Raw genomic sequence first — 16,624 nt, 5'->3', positions numbered from 1 at the left:
TTCAGGCAGGTTAGTTCCTCCCCGTGTCCCAGGTCCTTTCCAGCTGCTGCCCGGCGCTGGGCTTCAAGGGAGCACATTGGAGTCCATGCACGGGCCCTTTAAGAGGAGCTGCTGGGGCTCCCACAGCCTCCACGACCCTCAGGGACAGTCCCCACTGGTTTCACAGCCCAGAGTTGTGGGGGCGTCTCTTCTGGGCCTGGAGCCCTGGACTGGGGGCCTGCTGTGGGGCTGGGACACCCTCCTTCCTCTGTGAAAACTCCGCTGAGATTCCCTTCCGGGTTTCAACCTCGGCACTGAGTGTGGGCCTGCGGCCACGTCGCTAAGATTCAGCCCCGATTGCCCACATCTGTGCCCCTCCTACCAGTCTCAATGCTTCTTCAGTTCCCTGGTTGTAGGGCTTCTGTTCAGCCAGATCTCAGGAGGCTCTGAGTGATGGCGGTTCTGCATTTTAGTTGTAATTTTGATGTGGTTGTGAGAGGTGGCGGGTGCAGCTGTTACCTACGCTGCCATCTTGTTTTTCCTAATTTTTATTTTTAATAAACATGTCACTAGTTATACGTGTTCATATTTTTTCGTTTCATTCTTGGTAGCTTGCATTTTTCTACAAATGTATCCATACCCTTTAAATTATCTGTTGAAATCCAACTTTTTGTAATATTACTCAAAATATATTTTATGTAGAATGACTGTAATGTTCTCTTCCACCCAATTTTATATTTGTTATTGTCTTTTTTCTTGGTTATCTAAAGCTGTCAATTTTTAATTAGTATTTTCAAAGAACTATTTTTATTGCTTTTTTAACTATGTCTTCTATTGCTGCTTCTTTTTCATTATGCTAGACTTGCACTTAATACATGTATTAACACTTGTTTTATGTCCTAATTAAGATCTGTCCTGGATAATGTACCTTGTATGCTTGAGAAAAATATTCTATTGTTGACTGAAATGTGTTACATATGTCTCCTAGGTTTAAGTGGTCTATGTTGTTTGAGCGCTTTATTCTTTCTGGTTGTTCTATCGTTACAAGTTGCATACTGAGTCTCTACCATTTTCATGGAGTTTCCAAGACTCTATTCAGTCTTCTGACTCTAGAGGTCGTGCTCTGTTGAACTCTGGTTCCCAACCAGTGCAGAGCCTTCCTTCATATGGCCAAATCCTGGTCTATTTGGTCCTGATAATCTCTGCTGACCTCACCTTGATGACTTTCTGACACCTGTCCCACCACAAAGGTGTGCGAGCACCTAGCATGTGGCAGCTAGACTTGGTATACCCAAGGACATTTGCTGAGTAGCTTCACCCAACACTGTCATTGAGCTTCACCCTGCATCAATCTGAATACCACTCGCCCTGACCTGGTGACTTACTGAGAACCTACCTCATACAACTCAAGTACCACCAAAAGCTCTTTCAGTGACTGAGCCTAACAGGCAGCCAAAAGGCAGAGGCAGATGGAGACAGATCTCAGGGTGACTTGGAACTTCTGCTGATCAGCGCTGAGGCTTAGTGCTGGGGGAAGCCAGCCTTGGTGTGCAGCTTTGTCCTTCCTATGCACAACCAGGTCCTGCAGAGGCAGCCACAAACTGTGGATCACTTTGTAGCTCCAAACAGGTTGCCCAGGGCCAGGCAGAGGCTGACTTTGACCTATAACAGAGTCTCTCCCAAAGGCCTCAAAACCAATGAACCCAGAAGCCAGCTTCAGACATCATCACAGAAGGATCTAATTAGTTTCACATGCAACATATCCAAAGGGGCATCTTGATTAGGCACCTCCACAGCAGCTTGTACACTATGGTTGGGGTCAATCCTCATAGCTAGCCAGCCTTCCTACACACACGAGACAAAACCATATAAAGATATAGTCTTCTTTATATTTTTCATCTATAAAACTAAAATCAGGTAAAGATGTAGTCCCTTTACATTAATTTCCTCTGCTGGAAAAAACCCTCTGGGGAAAAAAAATGTGGTGTTTCAAAATCTACTTAAATCTTTTCTATTAAAGTTGTGTAAGATTTCCTGTGTTTAGCCTCACCCTTAATTTCACTTTACTGTATTAACTTTCAAACAAAACATTTACAAGGTCATAATATAAATTCTTGATAAAATATACACAAAAATAGGTTCACACAATAAAATAAACCAGTAAAACAAAGTAAGGCCAAAATATACCCAATGGACATTTTATTATATTTCTTAGCTGTGGTCCCATCCTTTTCCTTACATCAGTTTATCATCAAATCAATTTTTCATTTATATGTTGTAATTTAATTGTTCATAAAGCCCAAAACTATAGCTTACAAACACATGAGTTGTGACAATAAAATAATGCATTTTAACACAACTTTTTTGTATAGTACAAACTATTCTCATTTTGCCATTAAAAGTTGCATTATTTAAGAAACTCTATACAACTTAATGAACACTGTTGACTAGTATATCAGTACTTTCAATTTTGAGTTCATTGCATATTATCTAGCAATAAATTTTTGCAACTACTCATCTTAAGAATTAAAAACTGCTAATCACACCCACGTTGGAAAATCTGTAGTTTGTAAATGCTAGTTATTTATAATGCCAACATAAAATGATGAAAAGAATGGTATCATAGTATAAAAATACAGTACAGCTACAGTAATATAAAAAATAGCCCCTTCTAACTTCAAATGTAGATTTCTAACTTCCTTAAGTTATCAAAAAATCAAAGAGAATATCTAGGTAACGAACATACAGAAAGACCCTGAAAAAAAATTGCTTTGAACTTACCACTGACCATAAGGCAATTCAGTCAAAACATCCAATAACTGGAAAACATTTTATTTATTCTCTCCCCCCACTTCTTCCTATTAACTGCAGACAATTGTAGTCTTTTACCCCTAAGTTCCATAACATCAAAAGAGTAAAGTGTTAACATTTTATTTAAAGATATATAATAATAAATACTTTAAAACAATGGAAATAAATCAGTGTGCATTAGCAAACTGCATTCATCCTGAAGTTTCATTCTTCTTAATAGGTGATGGCCAAAATCCAAACTGTAGAACTAATAATACTCTGAAACATTAGGTTCAATTTAGATCTGTAAGTGAAAAGAACATCAGATCCATGTTAAAAGAATTCTTATAATAGACTACTGAATAAGGACCTCCTTAGACTATATCTAAAATAAATCCTTTTAAAGTTAATTCCTATATGAAACTGTTCTCAATTCCCATCCATTGCCAAATCTTTATGGCTTTGGAACTGTTATATGTCATGAAGACTATTTTTAATGAAGTTTAACATCTCCTTCCTCTTTTTGTCTTTACTTTTATTGTTGACATTATTACAAATGTCCCCATTTCTACCCCCACCCCCCACTTATTATAAAATTTACTATTAGAGGAGTTGGAGAAGAAGAGAAAGAGAAACACACTGATGTGAGAAACATACATCAACTGCCTCTTGTATACCTCCTACAGGGAGACTGAACCCACAACCTGGGCATGTGCCCTAACTGGCAACTAAACCAGCAACCTTATGGTGCCCGGAACGACACCCAACTAATTGAGCCCCAGCAGCCAGCCCCTGCAATAATGTGGTGAAGGCCTGGTAGTTGGGTGGACTTGGGGTGGAGGGGATCAATGGGAGAGAAAAAGGGGGCATCTGTAATGCTTTCAACAATAAAGACATATAAGTAAATAATATAGAAATAACTACATAAATAAAATACTGATTGCTATGTTCTAAAAAAACAAAAGAGACCACCAATATACATACCACAAAGATTACTACTGTTTAAGTATTTCTTCCATACTTGATCTGTCACATCTATCCTTTTCATCTATAAATATTTATTACATTTTGATATAGTTCCAAATGTTATGTACATTTTCAAGTATATCAAGATATAGGAAATGAAAAGGATGTGATATTTTTCACATATAAACACATACATACTGCAAACCAAGAATGTGGCAGTGACAAAAAGGATAATGTAGTCTCAATATGTACTTTGACAGTGGGCCTCCATTTTATTTTATTTTATTTTATTATTTTATTTTATATTTTATTTTATTTTACTTTATTTTATTATTATTTTAAATATATTTTTATTGATTTCAGAGAGAGGAAAGGAGAGGAAGAGAGAGACAGAAACTTCAATGATGAGAGAGTCATTGATTGGCTGCCTCCTGCATGTGCCCGACTGGGGGATTGAGCCCGCAACCTGGGCATGTGCCCTGACCAGGAATCAAGCTCTGATCACCTGGATCCTAGGTCAACGCTCAACCGCTGAGCCACGCCTGGTCGGGAAGCCCTCCATTTTAATAAGGCTTTTAACGTATATTACAATTTCAATGCTTCATCAAACTGGTTCAAACAAGATCCTTCTTTTAACATATTAATATTTCATTTAAGAGAAGACACATTTTTAGAACTGTTTGCTATAGTTCTTAATAGCTATCTCTGTAGACACTCTTAACCAAATTACCAATATGCAGTACCCACTGTCAAAGCTAATACTGATCTTTTCAGAAAGAAATGTTGCAAAGGATTATAAATTTTCTTTAAGTATAAAAAGTTAGACTACTTGGCTTCTGAATATTAATGAATATTCACATTCATGAACAAGCTTCCAAATACACTGAATTTAAGTGTTCAACATTCTCAGATTAAAGGAAGTTAGGGAAAACATCTGGTTTCCTTGCACATAAAACAAACAAAACCCCATGGGGTTTATCTACTACTTACATCATCAATGTCTTCATCATCATCTCCAATATCATCAAACTGGATTTCATCATCATCTCCAGGACCAAATGTATCCGTTTCATTGATTTTAGCTAAAGATAGAATAAATATAATCACATAGGTAATCAAGATGTTATCAGATTAATTACCTATTAAAAGAAATGGGCCTAATAAAAAATAAACTATTAAAGATTCTTACAAGTGCTACTGCAATTCAAATGTTTCATTACAAAAAAAAAAAAATTTCCAAACTTCGAAGAACTCATCACAGAGCAATTTCAAAATAAAATTCCCAGAAGTTCAGTGCTAAGTAACTATAATGAAGGGTATACGTGCTATAGTTTTACTTCATTCAGAAAGGTATTATAAGAAAGACAAGCAGGATCTAACTACAGTAACTCTTATACTTCCCAAGTATGCTTCAAAACAGGTCTGAAAACATGCTAACAACTTCCTCAGCACATGTAGTTTTCCTAAGAACTCATTCACTATTAGACTTACCAAATCAGTCATAAAGACTTCATTAAATCATGCTTAACCCCTTAGTCAGAGATTTTTAATTTCTAATTACTAAAATTCTGCAGTACACCAAAAAACATTTTTTCCCCGATCTGACAAAAAAATAGGTATAATTTTTATTCATTCATAGTGGATGGTTTTTGTGTTGGCTGCTGTCATTTTTTAAATTTGACAGTCTAATGGGAAACAGGTCAGTGCCCCTGACTAAATACTCAAGCACTGAGTGTTTTAAAAATTATTGTGGCACATTGGTTGAAAATCACTGTCCTAAGCAATAGAACTGAAAAAGGGAATATTGGTCTGATTTCCAGATATTTTAAAATAATTTTATCAAAATTTTCATGATTATGTAAAGATCTTATATTTTCATTATAAAATGCAATGAAGTAAAACAACTAAATAAAATAGCTGACAAGTGAAAAATGTGAGCTTAGAAATGTAAGCTTAGTACACCTACTCTTTAATGTTATACTGACCTTACTTTATCTTTTTAAGTGGTCATTAAGAATAAAAAAAAAAATAGCCTTGGCTAGTGTAGCTCAGTTGCTTAGGAGTATCATCCCATGTACCAAAAGGATGTGGGCTTGATTACTGTACAGTGCACATACCCTGATTGTAGCTTCAATTCCCAGTCAGGGCATGTATGGAAAGCAACCAATCAATGATCTCTCTCACACTGATGTCTCTCTTTCTCTCTCTCTCCCCCTTCCTCTCTAATATCAATAAGCATATCCTTGGGTGAGGATTTCAAAAACAGAATAAAAAGAAATATCTGTTAAAAAATACATGCAGCCCTGGCCACTGTGGCTGTATGGCTGGAAACTCATTCCATAAACCGAAGGGTTGTGGATTTGATTATGGGTCGGGGAATATACCCAGGTGTGGGTTTGGTCCCCAGTCAGGGTGCATACTGTATTCAGCCAGTCGATGGTTTTCTTTCACATCAATATTCCTCCCCGCCCCCCAAACCAATGAACATATATATCCTTGGTAAGGATTAAAAAAAAAAAAAAAAAAATTTAAAAAAACCTCTATGAAATACTATGCTAAGATACATTGACCATTGTTTTCTATAAAAATAGAAATAAACAATGTCATAATTGTTGTCCTTACATACTTGAAAACTGACAAATCTCTTTTGAGAACTTAAAAGCGCTACATAAAAATGCATTTTCTTAACACATTATACACAAGCTCAGAGCTTAAAATCTTTTAAACTCCCTACCAAAAGAACATGAAACAGAATTTTATTCCTAAAGTATTAATACTGTATAGAGGCATACTTAAAACTAATTTTTGTTCAGTACATACATGAAAAATATGTAGAAAAGACAGAATTCTATCAAAACTGCTTCACTGAAACAACAAACTAATAATGCCATAAAACAGGAAAACAAAACTTTGACATTACCATGTTCTGGAAGCTCGCCATATGCTTTCAGACTTCTAGCTTCATCTGCATTGTACTTTAAAATTACATCAGCTTTGTTATCCTTAGAGATAGATAAATAACTTCTAAAACTGGATTTGCCAAAATATCAATTGTTTCATAAATTACTTTCAAATTAAACACATTAAGGTAAAGCTCACTTAACTGTTCTGTTACAAACTCTCCACATTCCTAAAATATCCTTGGATTTAATTAAGTAGAAATCATTTTGCATAAATGACTAAATAATGATTAATAGCCTAGAGAAACTGCTTATATAATTCATTTTAAAAGAGAGAAAAAGGGGAAAGAAAAATAGAAAAGTTGCAATGTGGTAGCTTCCCTATCAGAACTGCTTGTGGCGTTTTTAAAAACATAATTATATCTCCTGTAGACTGAAAGACCTGAGGTGAAGTCTCAAAATATGTATTTTAAAAGAACTTTTTAGTGTTTCTGTTGCAAATGCCCCTCATAATACTGTTCTAAAATGTTCACAGTTGGCCATTTTAAAAAATGAGTCATCTGGAGGGAGAAAGCAGTATTTGAAGAATACTTACAATTAGCCCAAAAAAACCTCAAAGAAAAGAAAAGAAAAGAAAAGAACAGTGATAAAACTGCAGTGTGACATAAAGCAACACTGCATACGAAATGTGCATACAAAATACAGAGGGATTTTATTAATCCTCTAAGAATTATGGTTTCTGCCCGGCTGGGAGTGGCTCAGCAGTTGAGAGTCAGCCTAGAATCCAGGAGATCGCAGTTCAATTCCCAGTTTGGGCACATGCCCGGGTTGCGGGCTCGATCCCCAGTCGGGGGCATGTAGGAGGCAGCCGATCAAAGACTCTCTCATCATTGATGTTTCTCTCTCTCCCTTTCCCTTCTTCTCTCGGAAATCAATACTATATATATATATATAGTACTTTATATATATATAAAAGAATTTTATATATATAAAAGAATTATGGTTTCATTGCCCAGAAAACAGGGAATTAATAATTACTCTATCCAGTTTTGGGGTTTATGTGAAGTTAGGACCAGATTATAAAACAATAAAACATTTTTTAAAGAGGGATCACAAGCTTTTATCACAGAATTTCTTAATAAGGAAAAATATATGATTCAGTCTATAAAAATCAAAACAAAAAGTTAGTTCAATCAAGTTTCAGGACAGAAAAATCAATATACAGGGAAATAAGTCAGAGAAAGACAAATACCGTATGAGTTCACTTATATGTGAAATCTAAAAAACAGAATAAACAAAGAAAATTGAAATACTCACAGACAAATTGGCGGTTGCTGGAGAACAGGGGATTGGGAATAAAGCAATTAAGCAGTATACAAACTGGTAGTTATAAAGTAGTAATGGGGATGTAAGTAAAGCGTAAGAAACACAGTCAACATACAATAATATGTATGGTGCCTGGTGGGTACTGGAAATATCAAAGAAACACTACGTAAAGTATATGACTATCTAACCACTAAGCTCTATACCTGAAACCAATACAAAATAAAATTGAAAGAAAAGGATAATAAAAAGGAGAAAACCCAAATATGAAAAGCAGTTGTGTTTATACACACTAGCAATGAACTGTGTGAATAAGGAATCAAGAAAACAATAGCATTTACAGTAACATCAGAACAAAATACTTAGGATAAAAACTGTAAGGTACTGGTGACTGAAACTGAAGACGTAATGAAAGATACCCAGTGTTCTTTACCTGGAGTTAATACTGCTCAAGTGTCCATACTAGCTACCCAAAGAAATCTACAGATTTAATGTAATTCTACCAAATTACAATGGCATTTTTCACAGAAACAGAAAAACCCCAACATTCATAAGGAAGCACAAAGACTCCCAATAACTTCTGGTCAAGATGGCAGTGTAGGTAGTAAACATGGTACTTGTTTCCTCCCACAATCACATCAAAAATACAACTAATCTTTAAAACAACCATCATTTAGAACTGTCTGAAATCATTCCAAATAAGTCCTGCAACGAGGGACTTACAGAAGCCACACTGAGACTGGTAAGAGGAGCAGAGACATGGGGCTGGTCCCACACCCAGATAAATACTGGGAGGGATACTGGTCCTCCCTCTGAGGAGTGAGGGGGTCCCAGCCCACACCAGGCCCCCCAGCCCCATGTCCCAGTGCCAAGAGGAGGAGTCCCCGCAACTTCTGGCTATAAAAACCAGCGGTGATTGGTGACTGAGGGAGGCTGAAGCTGCTGGAGTCCCAGGCAGATCCTCTTAAATGTCTGGTGCACAGACTTACTCAGACTCAATCCCTCAGCTCCAGCACAGTGGCAGCAGCTTGAAAGGCACCAGAAACATACATGAAGTGTTTGGCATCAGGGCCAAAGCTGTGGGGGAGAGAAGGGGCATACACAGTTCTCCCAGAGGTGCTGTTCCCTTTCTGAGCCCTTCACACATAAAGTCAGCAGGCAGGGGCCATATCTGCCTCTATCAATCTGGCCCCCGTTAGCCCTGCCCTTTTGGGCTCACCAAAGCTGTTTCCAGGGGCTTTTCTGGCTCATACTTCAGACTTTTGTAAAATCTCTCAAACAAGCAGCATCTGGCCTCAGCTTACTCTGTACACCTTGCTTAGTGGCTCCAGGCCAGGCACGAGCAGCAGCTGGCCTTAGTTTACAAAGTGGCCTTGCCTTGGCAACTCTAAGCCCAGCACAAGTAGCAGCCAACTGCAGATAGCTTTGTAGCTCATGCCATGGCACCAGGAAGAACACGGACAGAGGCCTGCACCTCCTGGGAGGCCCCAAAGCCAGAACACCCCGTGGACAGCTTCAGGCTACGTGGGAGCACCATCACCACACCACCACATCCACAAGTGATACATTCAAGAGGCAGACTCAGCACACCTTCAGATGTGCTCAAGTTAAGTCCTGCTCTGTAGGGTGGGCCACCGCACACCTGAATCCACGGTGGCCAGAGGTTGGTGCTCACTGGTAGTAGCGAGTCCTCATGTTACAGGGCAGTAAGGAGCTAGGAAAATTCCAGGGAAAGGAAAATAGGAAACTGAGACAGGAAAGTTAAATCAAGACTGAACAGTGTAGGCAATTTGCAGCCAGCCTGCAAATAAAAAGCCATTATCTTCACCAGCCAAGGGGACTTGAGAGCAAATGGTTAAAAATCTCCCCAACCAGAGAATGAAGGTAAAGGGGGGGGGGGGAGAAAAGGAAAAAAAGATAGTTTTACTCTCTAAGCCAGAGGTGGGGAACCATTTTTCTGCCAAGGGCCACTGGATTTTTATAACATCATTCGCAGGCCATACAAAATTATCACCTTAAAAATTAGCTATGAAAAACCTCTAGATTTATTGAATTTCAACTCTGGCCAGAAGTTGCCTTGGCAGAGCCAGACCAAATAATTTTGCCTGAGGGTTGGACAACTCCCCCAGCCCCCCATCAAGCAAGCAGAGAAGCCAGCAGTCTCAAGACTTGGCAAGATAAAGTGATTCTCATGAGTTCTGAGGCCACAACAAAGTAAAAAGGGGCCTTGAGTTAATCTGTACTAAAATATTCAGCAGAGGGATTTTGAGACCTATAGAGAGGCGAGTATATAACTCCTTTGTCCTCCACTCAACTTGCTCTTCAGATGTCTGGTGAACCATGAAGGAACATGAGTGGGGGAATCCTCCAGGGTACGGCTTGCTGCCTGGGCTGGGAGCTCCTGTAGCTGAGGCTTGGACTTTCTATTCACAGCACTACCAGGAATTTTCGTTTTGAGTTCTGGCTGCAACCCCAACAATCCCCATTCTCTCTCCTATGACTTATGTTGAATTAAGCATTTTTTGTAGGACACAAGGGGCATTACTGCCCCTTGCCTATTGTCTGGCACATCTGGATCAGGTCCGAGAGGCAGGAGATCTCCAGTGGTCCTTGCCTGGTCTCTGAGCCTTTAGTCTGATCCACTCTGGGATGAGACTGTGCTCTGCTTTGGTACAGGGTATTCTGAGGTTCCTGCGGTTAGACAGACAAGAAACAGGTTGTGTACTCCTGTGAATACTGTGCTTAAAAAAGTCTCTTGTCGTTTTGTTTCCTTGTTGTTTGGTTTAATTTGTTTAAAGATGGGGGCATATCCCATTTCGCTGGAGGCCCCAGCTGCTTATGGCAAGCTGAAGCCCTTGGGTGAGTGGGTGGCTGCAATTGCACAAACTTCCCAGCAGCTGCTGAGTTTTTTTTTTACTTGGGGAACCTTCCTGCTCTACCTCTCAAGGTATCAGCTGCCTTAAATGCAGTGAGAGTTTTGTCTGTCTGCAATGTGGTCACAGATTCTTTTTTGTCTTTTGGAGACTTAGTTTACTCTTCAATGTTTTATGAACACAGGGAATCCTCTGATATTTTGCCTTTGTGCGACTCAGACCAAACAAAGGTCATTCGCTGTACTCAGTGTAAGATAAAGGTTCTAAGGCTAATGTCCCTCCTTTTGAGAGTAATTTATTTACTTTAGAGGTTGTTTTGAAATAGGGTAAGATTTCTTTTTATGTGCAAGATATTATGCTGTTACATTCTGTTAAGAAAAATATGGCAAATAAATCTTTTAAACCCAAGATATTCTCCCAGAAGGGCAGGAGCTGCAGAAATATCCTAGGGCAAAAACCAGCAGAGTGTCCTATCCAGTCCCCCTACTCTGTAAAGAAAGAAAAGGAGAAAAAAGGAAAAAGGGACTTTCACAATAAGGCTGACTGAAGCCTGGGAGTTGTGAAAATCTGCCAAGAAAATTTGCCTTGGGAAATAATAATTGGCTCTAAAGTCTCATAAAGTTGTTAAGACACAGTAAATATATTAACTAAAATGAAGGGTTTTAAATAAGGCTTTTCAGTAATAATTATATGTATAACTTAAGACTTTGGATTTTTCCTGGGTTAAATAGTAAAAATTATTGAATAGGTATATTCTGAATAGGTATTCTAAAATGACAAAACACTGAAATATTAATCTGAGTTTGCCTACTTTTGGTCTCTTTACAGAGAATCTAGAGGATGGACTTGAATCTGTTAATGAATATGCCTTGTATTTTATTTGAAATACATCTTTAAAAAATATGAATGTATTGCTAATCTGAGGAATGCTAATTACTTGTCACAAAAATGGTCAAGGTTTCTAAGAATTAAGAATTCTAATTAAGCCCAGCCAGGCGTGGCTCAGCGGTTGAGCATTGACCTGGGATCCAGGCGATCAGGGTTCGATTCCCGGCCAGGGAACATGCCCAGGTTACAGGCTTGATCAATGACTCTGTCATCATTGATGTTTCTCTCTCTCCCCCTCTCCTTTCCTCTCTCTGAAATCAATAAAGATATATTTAAAAAAAAAAAAAAAAGAATTCTAATTAAATTGGGAAGAAATTACATTGTTTCGGTAACATAAAACTGAAACCAGGTGGTTCTAAAGTTGGTTATTTCTGAATGAGTTAAGAAAAACTAAAAGGAACTAGGAAAACTGCAGAGAATGTGTGCAAGTTGAAGAAAACATTATAGAAGGTGAAGAGAAATCTTAAAAGGAAATTATTATACGTAATCTGAATAATAAATTTAATTAGATAAATGAACTTAAGGTAACTAACACAGACTTGGTTGGTCCTTTTCCAGTCTCTTACAAGGGAAAAAAGTCTTTCATGTGTTTGCCTAGGAAGCAAAAGTTATATAAATTATTGGAATGGTTATACATTATATTAATCAGGTGGTTAAGTTTAAAAAACCAGCAGCTCAGCGGTTGAGTGTCGACTTAGGATCCAGGAGACTGTGGTTTGATTCCTGGTCGGGGCACATGCCCAGGTTGCAGGCTCGATCCCCAGTGGGGGTGTGCAGGAGGCTAGCTGATCAATGACTCTCTCATCATCTCTCCCTCTCCTTTCCTCTCTCTGAAATCAATAAAAATATATTAAAAAAAAAAAAAAGCCTACATGATCAATTGCTATTCTTATTGTGTTCACAGAAACAATAGGCCAAACTGAAACAATACAGTAAATAGACTGGTTTTAATTTGGCTCTTAAAAAAATGAGGGTGACTGCAGTGGGAAAAATTGTAGTTCTATAGGGAAGTTTTTTTTTCCTTCCACCAGACCAGTTGTCATTATTCCTATTTTAGCATTGACTAAAATTTGTAACAGACTATCTCCTACTCACACTCAGGGAAACCCACCTCTAGACACCACTGCCACCTCCCTTTGTGCCCAGGCCTCATCATCCATCTGACAGAGAGCAAAAGATCTCTTGGCTCTGAAGAAAACCTCCTCAGCAGGAAGTAGCTATAAAAAGACACTGCACCTCTTTTTCTCTGAAAGAGTTCAGAGCCAAGATCCTTGAAGAGGAATGTGGTAGGCAGTTAGACAGACATGAGCAGAACAAAACAAAGGGCCACATATAGAAGGTCACCATGGTAGAAAAGCCCCAAGTGCTTGGCAAGGAACAACTGTAGGGTAGGGTGGGGCCTCACCACCAAACATTTTTCTGTCACAGGTCTATTACATTCATTCCAAGCAGGAGACAAGAATTCTACTCAAAACAATGAAAATCAAATCACCAGAGATCAACTGGAGGAAAAATGGATGGGACCCACTGTCTGAGAAAAGAATGCAGGGATGTTTTCTCTAGAAGTTGCTGCAGTAGCTTCCTGTGGTGAATGTCTGGCTTTTACCAGATGTTCTAGTTATTTTCTTTCAGTATCTAATAACTACAATATAAACTGTTTTAAGAATTTCACTCTCCCTTATAGTAATGGACATTCTAAGCTGCTGACCTATTGGTTTCTGATGTGTGGGGATAACTGTTTATTCATATCCTTGCCAACAGCACAGGGGGCCTTGTTCCTTGAATAACTCAGCATCTTTATGCCTCAGAAGTATCATGTAGCTCCAAACCAAAAGAGACCTCACTGCTGTAACACCAGACTGCAATGATCTTCACCTGTGGCTCTGCTGAATATATTGCTTTAACCATTTCCGTTATGCCCATAATGCTAGGCTCCCTTAATGTAGAAGTGACCCGGCTGGCTTGGAGCATGGTAAAATGCCACTTCCAGGACTATACATGGGATAAATCAAGAGCTGAGCCAGGTCAGAAGGACAGTTCTAAAGAATCGGGCAGTAGATTATTTGCTGTTGTGGCATAACCATGGTTTTGAGAAATTAAAAGGCATGTACTGTTTTTTCTGACAATTCTCCTCTTTTTAGACCCCACATTCCAGTATTTCACACCCAGAAACTGCTTTCAAGGCAAAAGCAAATACAGTCTGGCAGGCTAAGACTTTTTACCTAAAACTAATCTAATATATATGAGACAGAAACAGCAGTGGGGAATGTTAGGAGCAGAGATGTTGATCACGCTCTGTTAACCATGATTGAGAAAGGGGGGAGGGCACGTAATAGGAATAAGACCATAATTGTTTAATGATTATTCACTTTACTAACTACATATAAGTAGTTTTCTTACAGACTCTGGGAAACGTGGATGTGCTGCAAGAAGAAAAACAGAGCTGTAAAAAGTAAGAGACTCCTTGGGGCATGGACAGGTCCACTGCTCAGAAAACAAAATGCATTTTGAAAACAAAAGGCAGGCTGCTCTTTGATTTTGTTGCTGTGCCTGGAACCAGACGGCTCTCCATAAGTTTGCCTGAGTATTGCTGACCATTCTCTGGTCCTAGGAACTGGCTGAGCTGGGTTTTAACAAACTGAAAATTAACTACCTTGTTGTCAGACTTCAAGATCCTGGAAGGACACACACAGACCATGGACCCTGGAGCCACCCCTCTTCCTACTCTTCCCACCTGCATGTATAGCCTTTCTTCCTCATCCCTATATAATCAGCTAGTAAGGGGAGGGTAGAGCAGATTTTATGTGGAAAAATCCCTCTGCTCTTCCATTTTGCCAGCAATAATAGAATAAATGTTCATTTATGATTCAACCTTGTCTCTGCTTAACTGGCTGAAGTAGCCCAGACTCATTGTGTTTGGTTTCAAGATTAGCTGAGAGCCTGTCCGCACTTCATAAGCCAGATGTATAGATCTGCTTGCTTTGCTTTTTTAAATTAAATGCTTTTCTGCTTTACTAAACTGGCTTTTCAGAACACAATCAGGGTCTCTGACACAAATTCATTTATATGAGAAGACAAGAATCCAGGCTGGGGACAGCCCTCTCCCACTGACTCAGGGGCTGTCTGGTAACACCCCTCTGGGGTCTGTGGGCTGAGCCTCTAATATTTGGTGCTGTGATGCTGATCAAAGAGCATGACTGTGATTGGGATTTGTCTGAATTGGATTGCTACCAGTTAACTCTTGGCTGCACGGTTGTCCTTGACTTCTTCCGAGGGATCGCAGTGAGTTCAGTTCCTTCAGAGATTTTTCTGTTTTGCCATGGGAGTTTAGTGCGCTGCAGCAATTCAGCAAAACATAGTAGGCCTGTGCTTGGGGGCAGAAAACTGAAACTAAAACCAAGTAAGTGCTTGGGTATCTGCCCAAATTCCAGAGATCAAAGAGGCAAATTCCTCCCTCCAGTTTGAGATTCTCAGATGTCCTTACTTGAGTAAGGGCCTTGTGGAGGTGTCTGCGGTACAACCGTAAGACGTGCAGGGGCCTCACTGGGACTCCAGAATACAACTGTAATTAAACTTTGACCCGTGTAGAGAGAACACATAAGGGCTGGTCACCCAGTGGTCCAAATCCTCAAGGCTGTTCTAGACAGCAGAGAAACCTAGACACATAAGAGGAAGAGGATGAGGACGACCAAAGGTTGCACCACCTCTGGGAGCCCCCTCCACATGTAGCACACACTACAGAAAATCCTTAGCTCTTCTGCCTCTGGAGCATGGCAGGGAGAAAAAAAAATTTAGTCATTAATCAGCTGTCAGTCTGCTGCACCTCTCTGCATCCTCCCAGCCCCCACCCTGCCCGGCTTTTGACAGCTCTATTTACATCTGTATCCCCCTAGTAGAAAACAGATATGGGAAGAATGTTGCATTTGTGGGAGGCAAGGGAAAGAATCAACTGGGGACCCTTCAAGCTTCACAGATACTATCCAAAAAACCCAGAGGAAGTTCCTCCCTTAGGCTGCGTTTACAGACACTACCAGGAGAGACACTGGCCAAAGCAATTAACAGACAGCTGTTATAGATATGTAAACAAAGCCTTAGGTGAGATACTTAAGTTAAACAAATTGAGGCTAGGATCCTAAAGGTGTCTGCCAGACTAAGTAAGGCTCTTCACACAACCCCATTAATTAAGGGACAGTTGCCCACCAATTGTGGAATAAATGGATCAAGGCTCTGTACATACTCCAGGCTCTGATGCCTACCTTTGAAGCTGAAAGACAATTTGTCAAATATCTTGAAAAAGCTGACATGTGCAGCAGGGAATGTTGGCGTTATCCTGCTGAGTCTTACCAAAACTTAGGGGACATCAATAAATTACCTATTTGGATATGGACGAAGGAAAGGTTACCTATGCTACTCAGGCATCCATTACACATAGCTCCACAGGACCCATGACACAGGGGGAATCGACAGGAATGACAGATTTTCAGACATTTTAGTGGACATATATATTGGATAGCAAGTTTTTTTGAGGAAATGAAAATAGTACAAGAATTTGAAAGAGTCCTGACTTTACAACCGCTGGTGGAGCTGGAAATACAATTCTTACTCCAGCAGAGCCTTTGGAAGGAAAGATAAGTCAGTAACTAATGGCTTTGCCTCCTATATAGAATATGATTACACCCACACTTCTCCCCACTACCCCACCGGCACAGGGAAGGAGGCAGGGGAGATTTTAAATCAACTGAGAACAGAGCTGCAAGAAGGTTACATATTGAGCACTGGTTAAATCTAGAAACCCAGGGAGTTACACAGTAAACATCAGTTAAATCTGGACACCCAGGGGTTACACAGTGAGCAACAGTTAAATGTGGAAACCCACACTTGAGAAGGGACACCTTCTCCGGGGGG

The 16,624-nt window shown here is 39.5% G+C and overlaps 1 protein-coding gene across 2 annotated transcripts in view; it reads right to left on the bottom strand.

The window, feature by feature from the left end:
• Nucleotides 1–743: 743 nt before the first annotated feature.
• The window catches only part of LOC308551959 (eukaryotic translation initiation factor 1A, X-chromosomal), a 32,915-nt gene continuing 17,034 nt past the window's right edge, over nucleotides 744–16,624 (bottom strand). For both annotated transcript variants that reach the window (XM_081126880.1, XM_081126879.1), the window contains 3 exons: nucleotides 6,656–6,737; nucleotides 4,726–4,817; nucleotides 744–3,073 (listed from right to left, as the gene is read on the bottom strand). In XM_081126880.1, coding sequence (XP_080983006.1) covers nucleotides 3,068–3,073; nucleotides 4,726–4,817; nucleotides 6,656–6,737 — 180 coding nt within the window. In that variant the 3' untranslated portion in view covers nucleotides 744–3,067. The remainder of the gene's footprint in view (nucleotides 3,074–4,725; nucleotides 4,818–6,655; nucleotides 6,738–16,624) is intronic.

Source organism: Miniopterus schreibersii (assembly GCF_964146895.1).
Source record: "Miniopterus schreibersii genome assembly, chromosome: Y".
NCBI classification, from domain to species: domain Eukaryota; kingdom Metazoa; phylum Chordata; class Mammalia; order Chiroptera; family Miniopteridae; genus Miniopterus; species Miniopterus schreibersii.
This window is presented reverse-complemented; position numbering and strand designations above follow the sequence as displayed.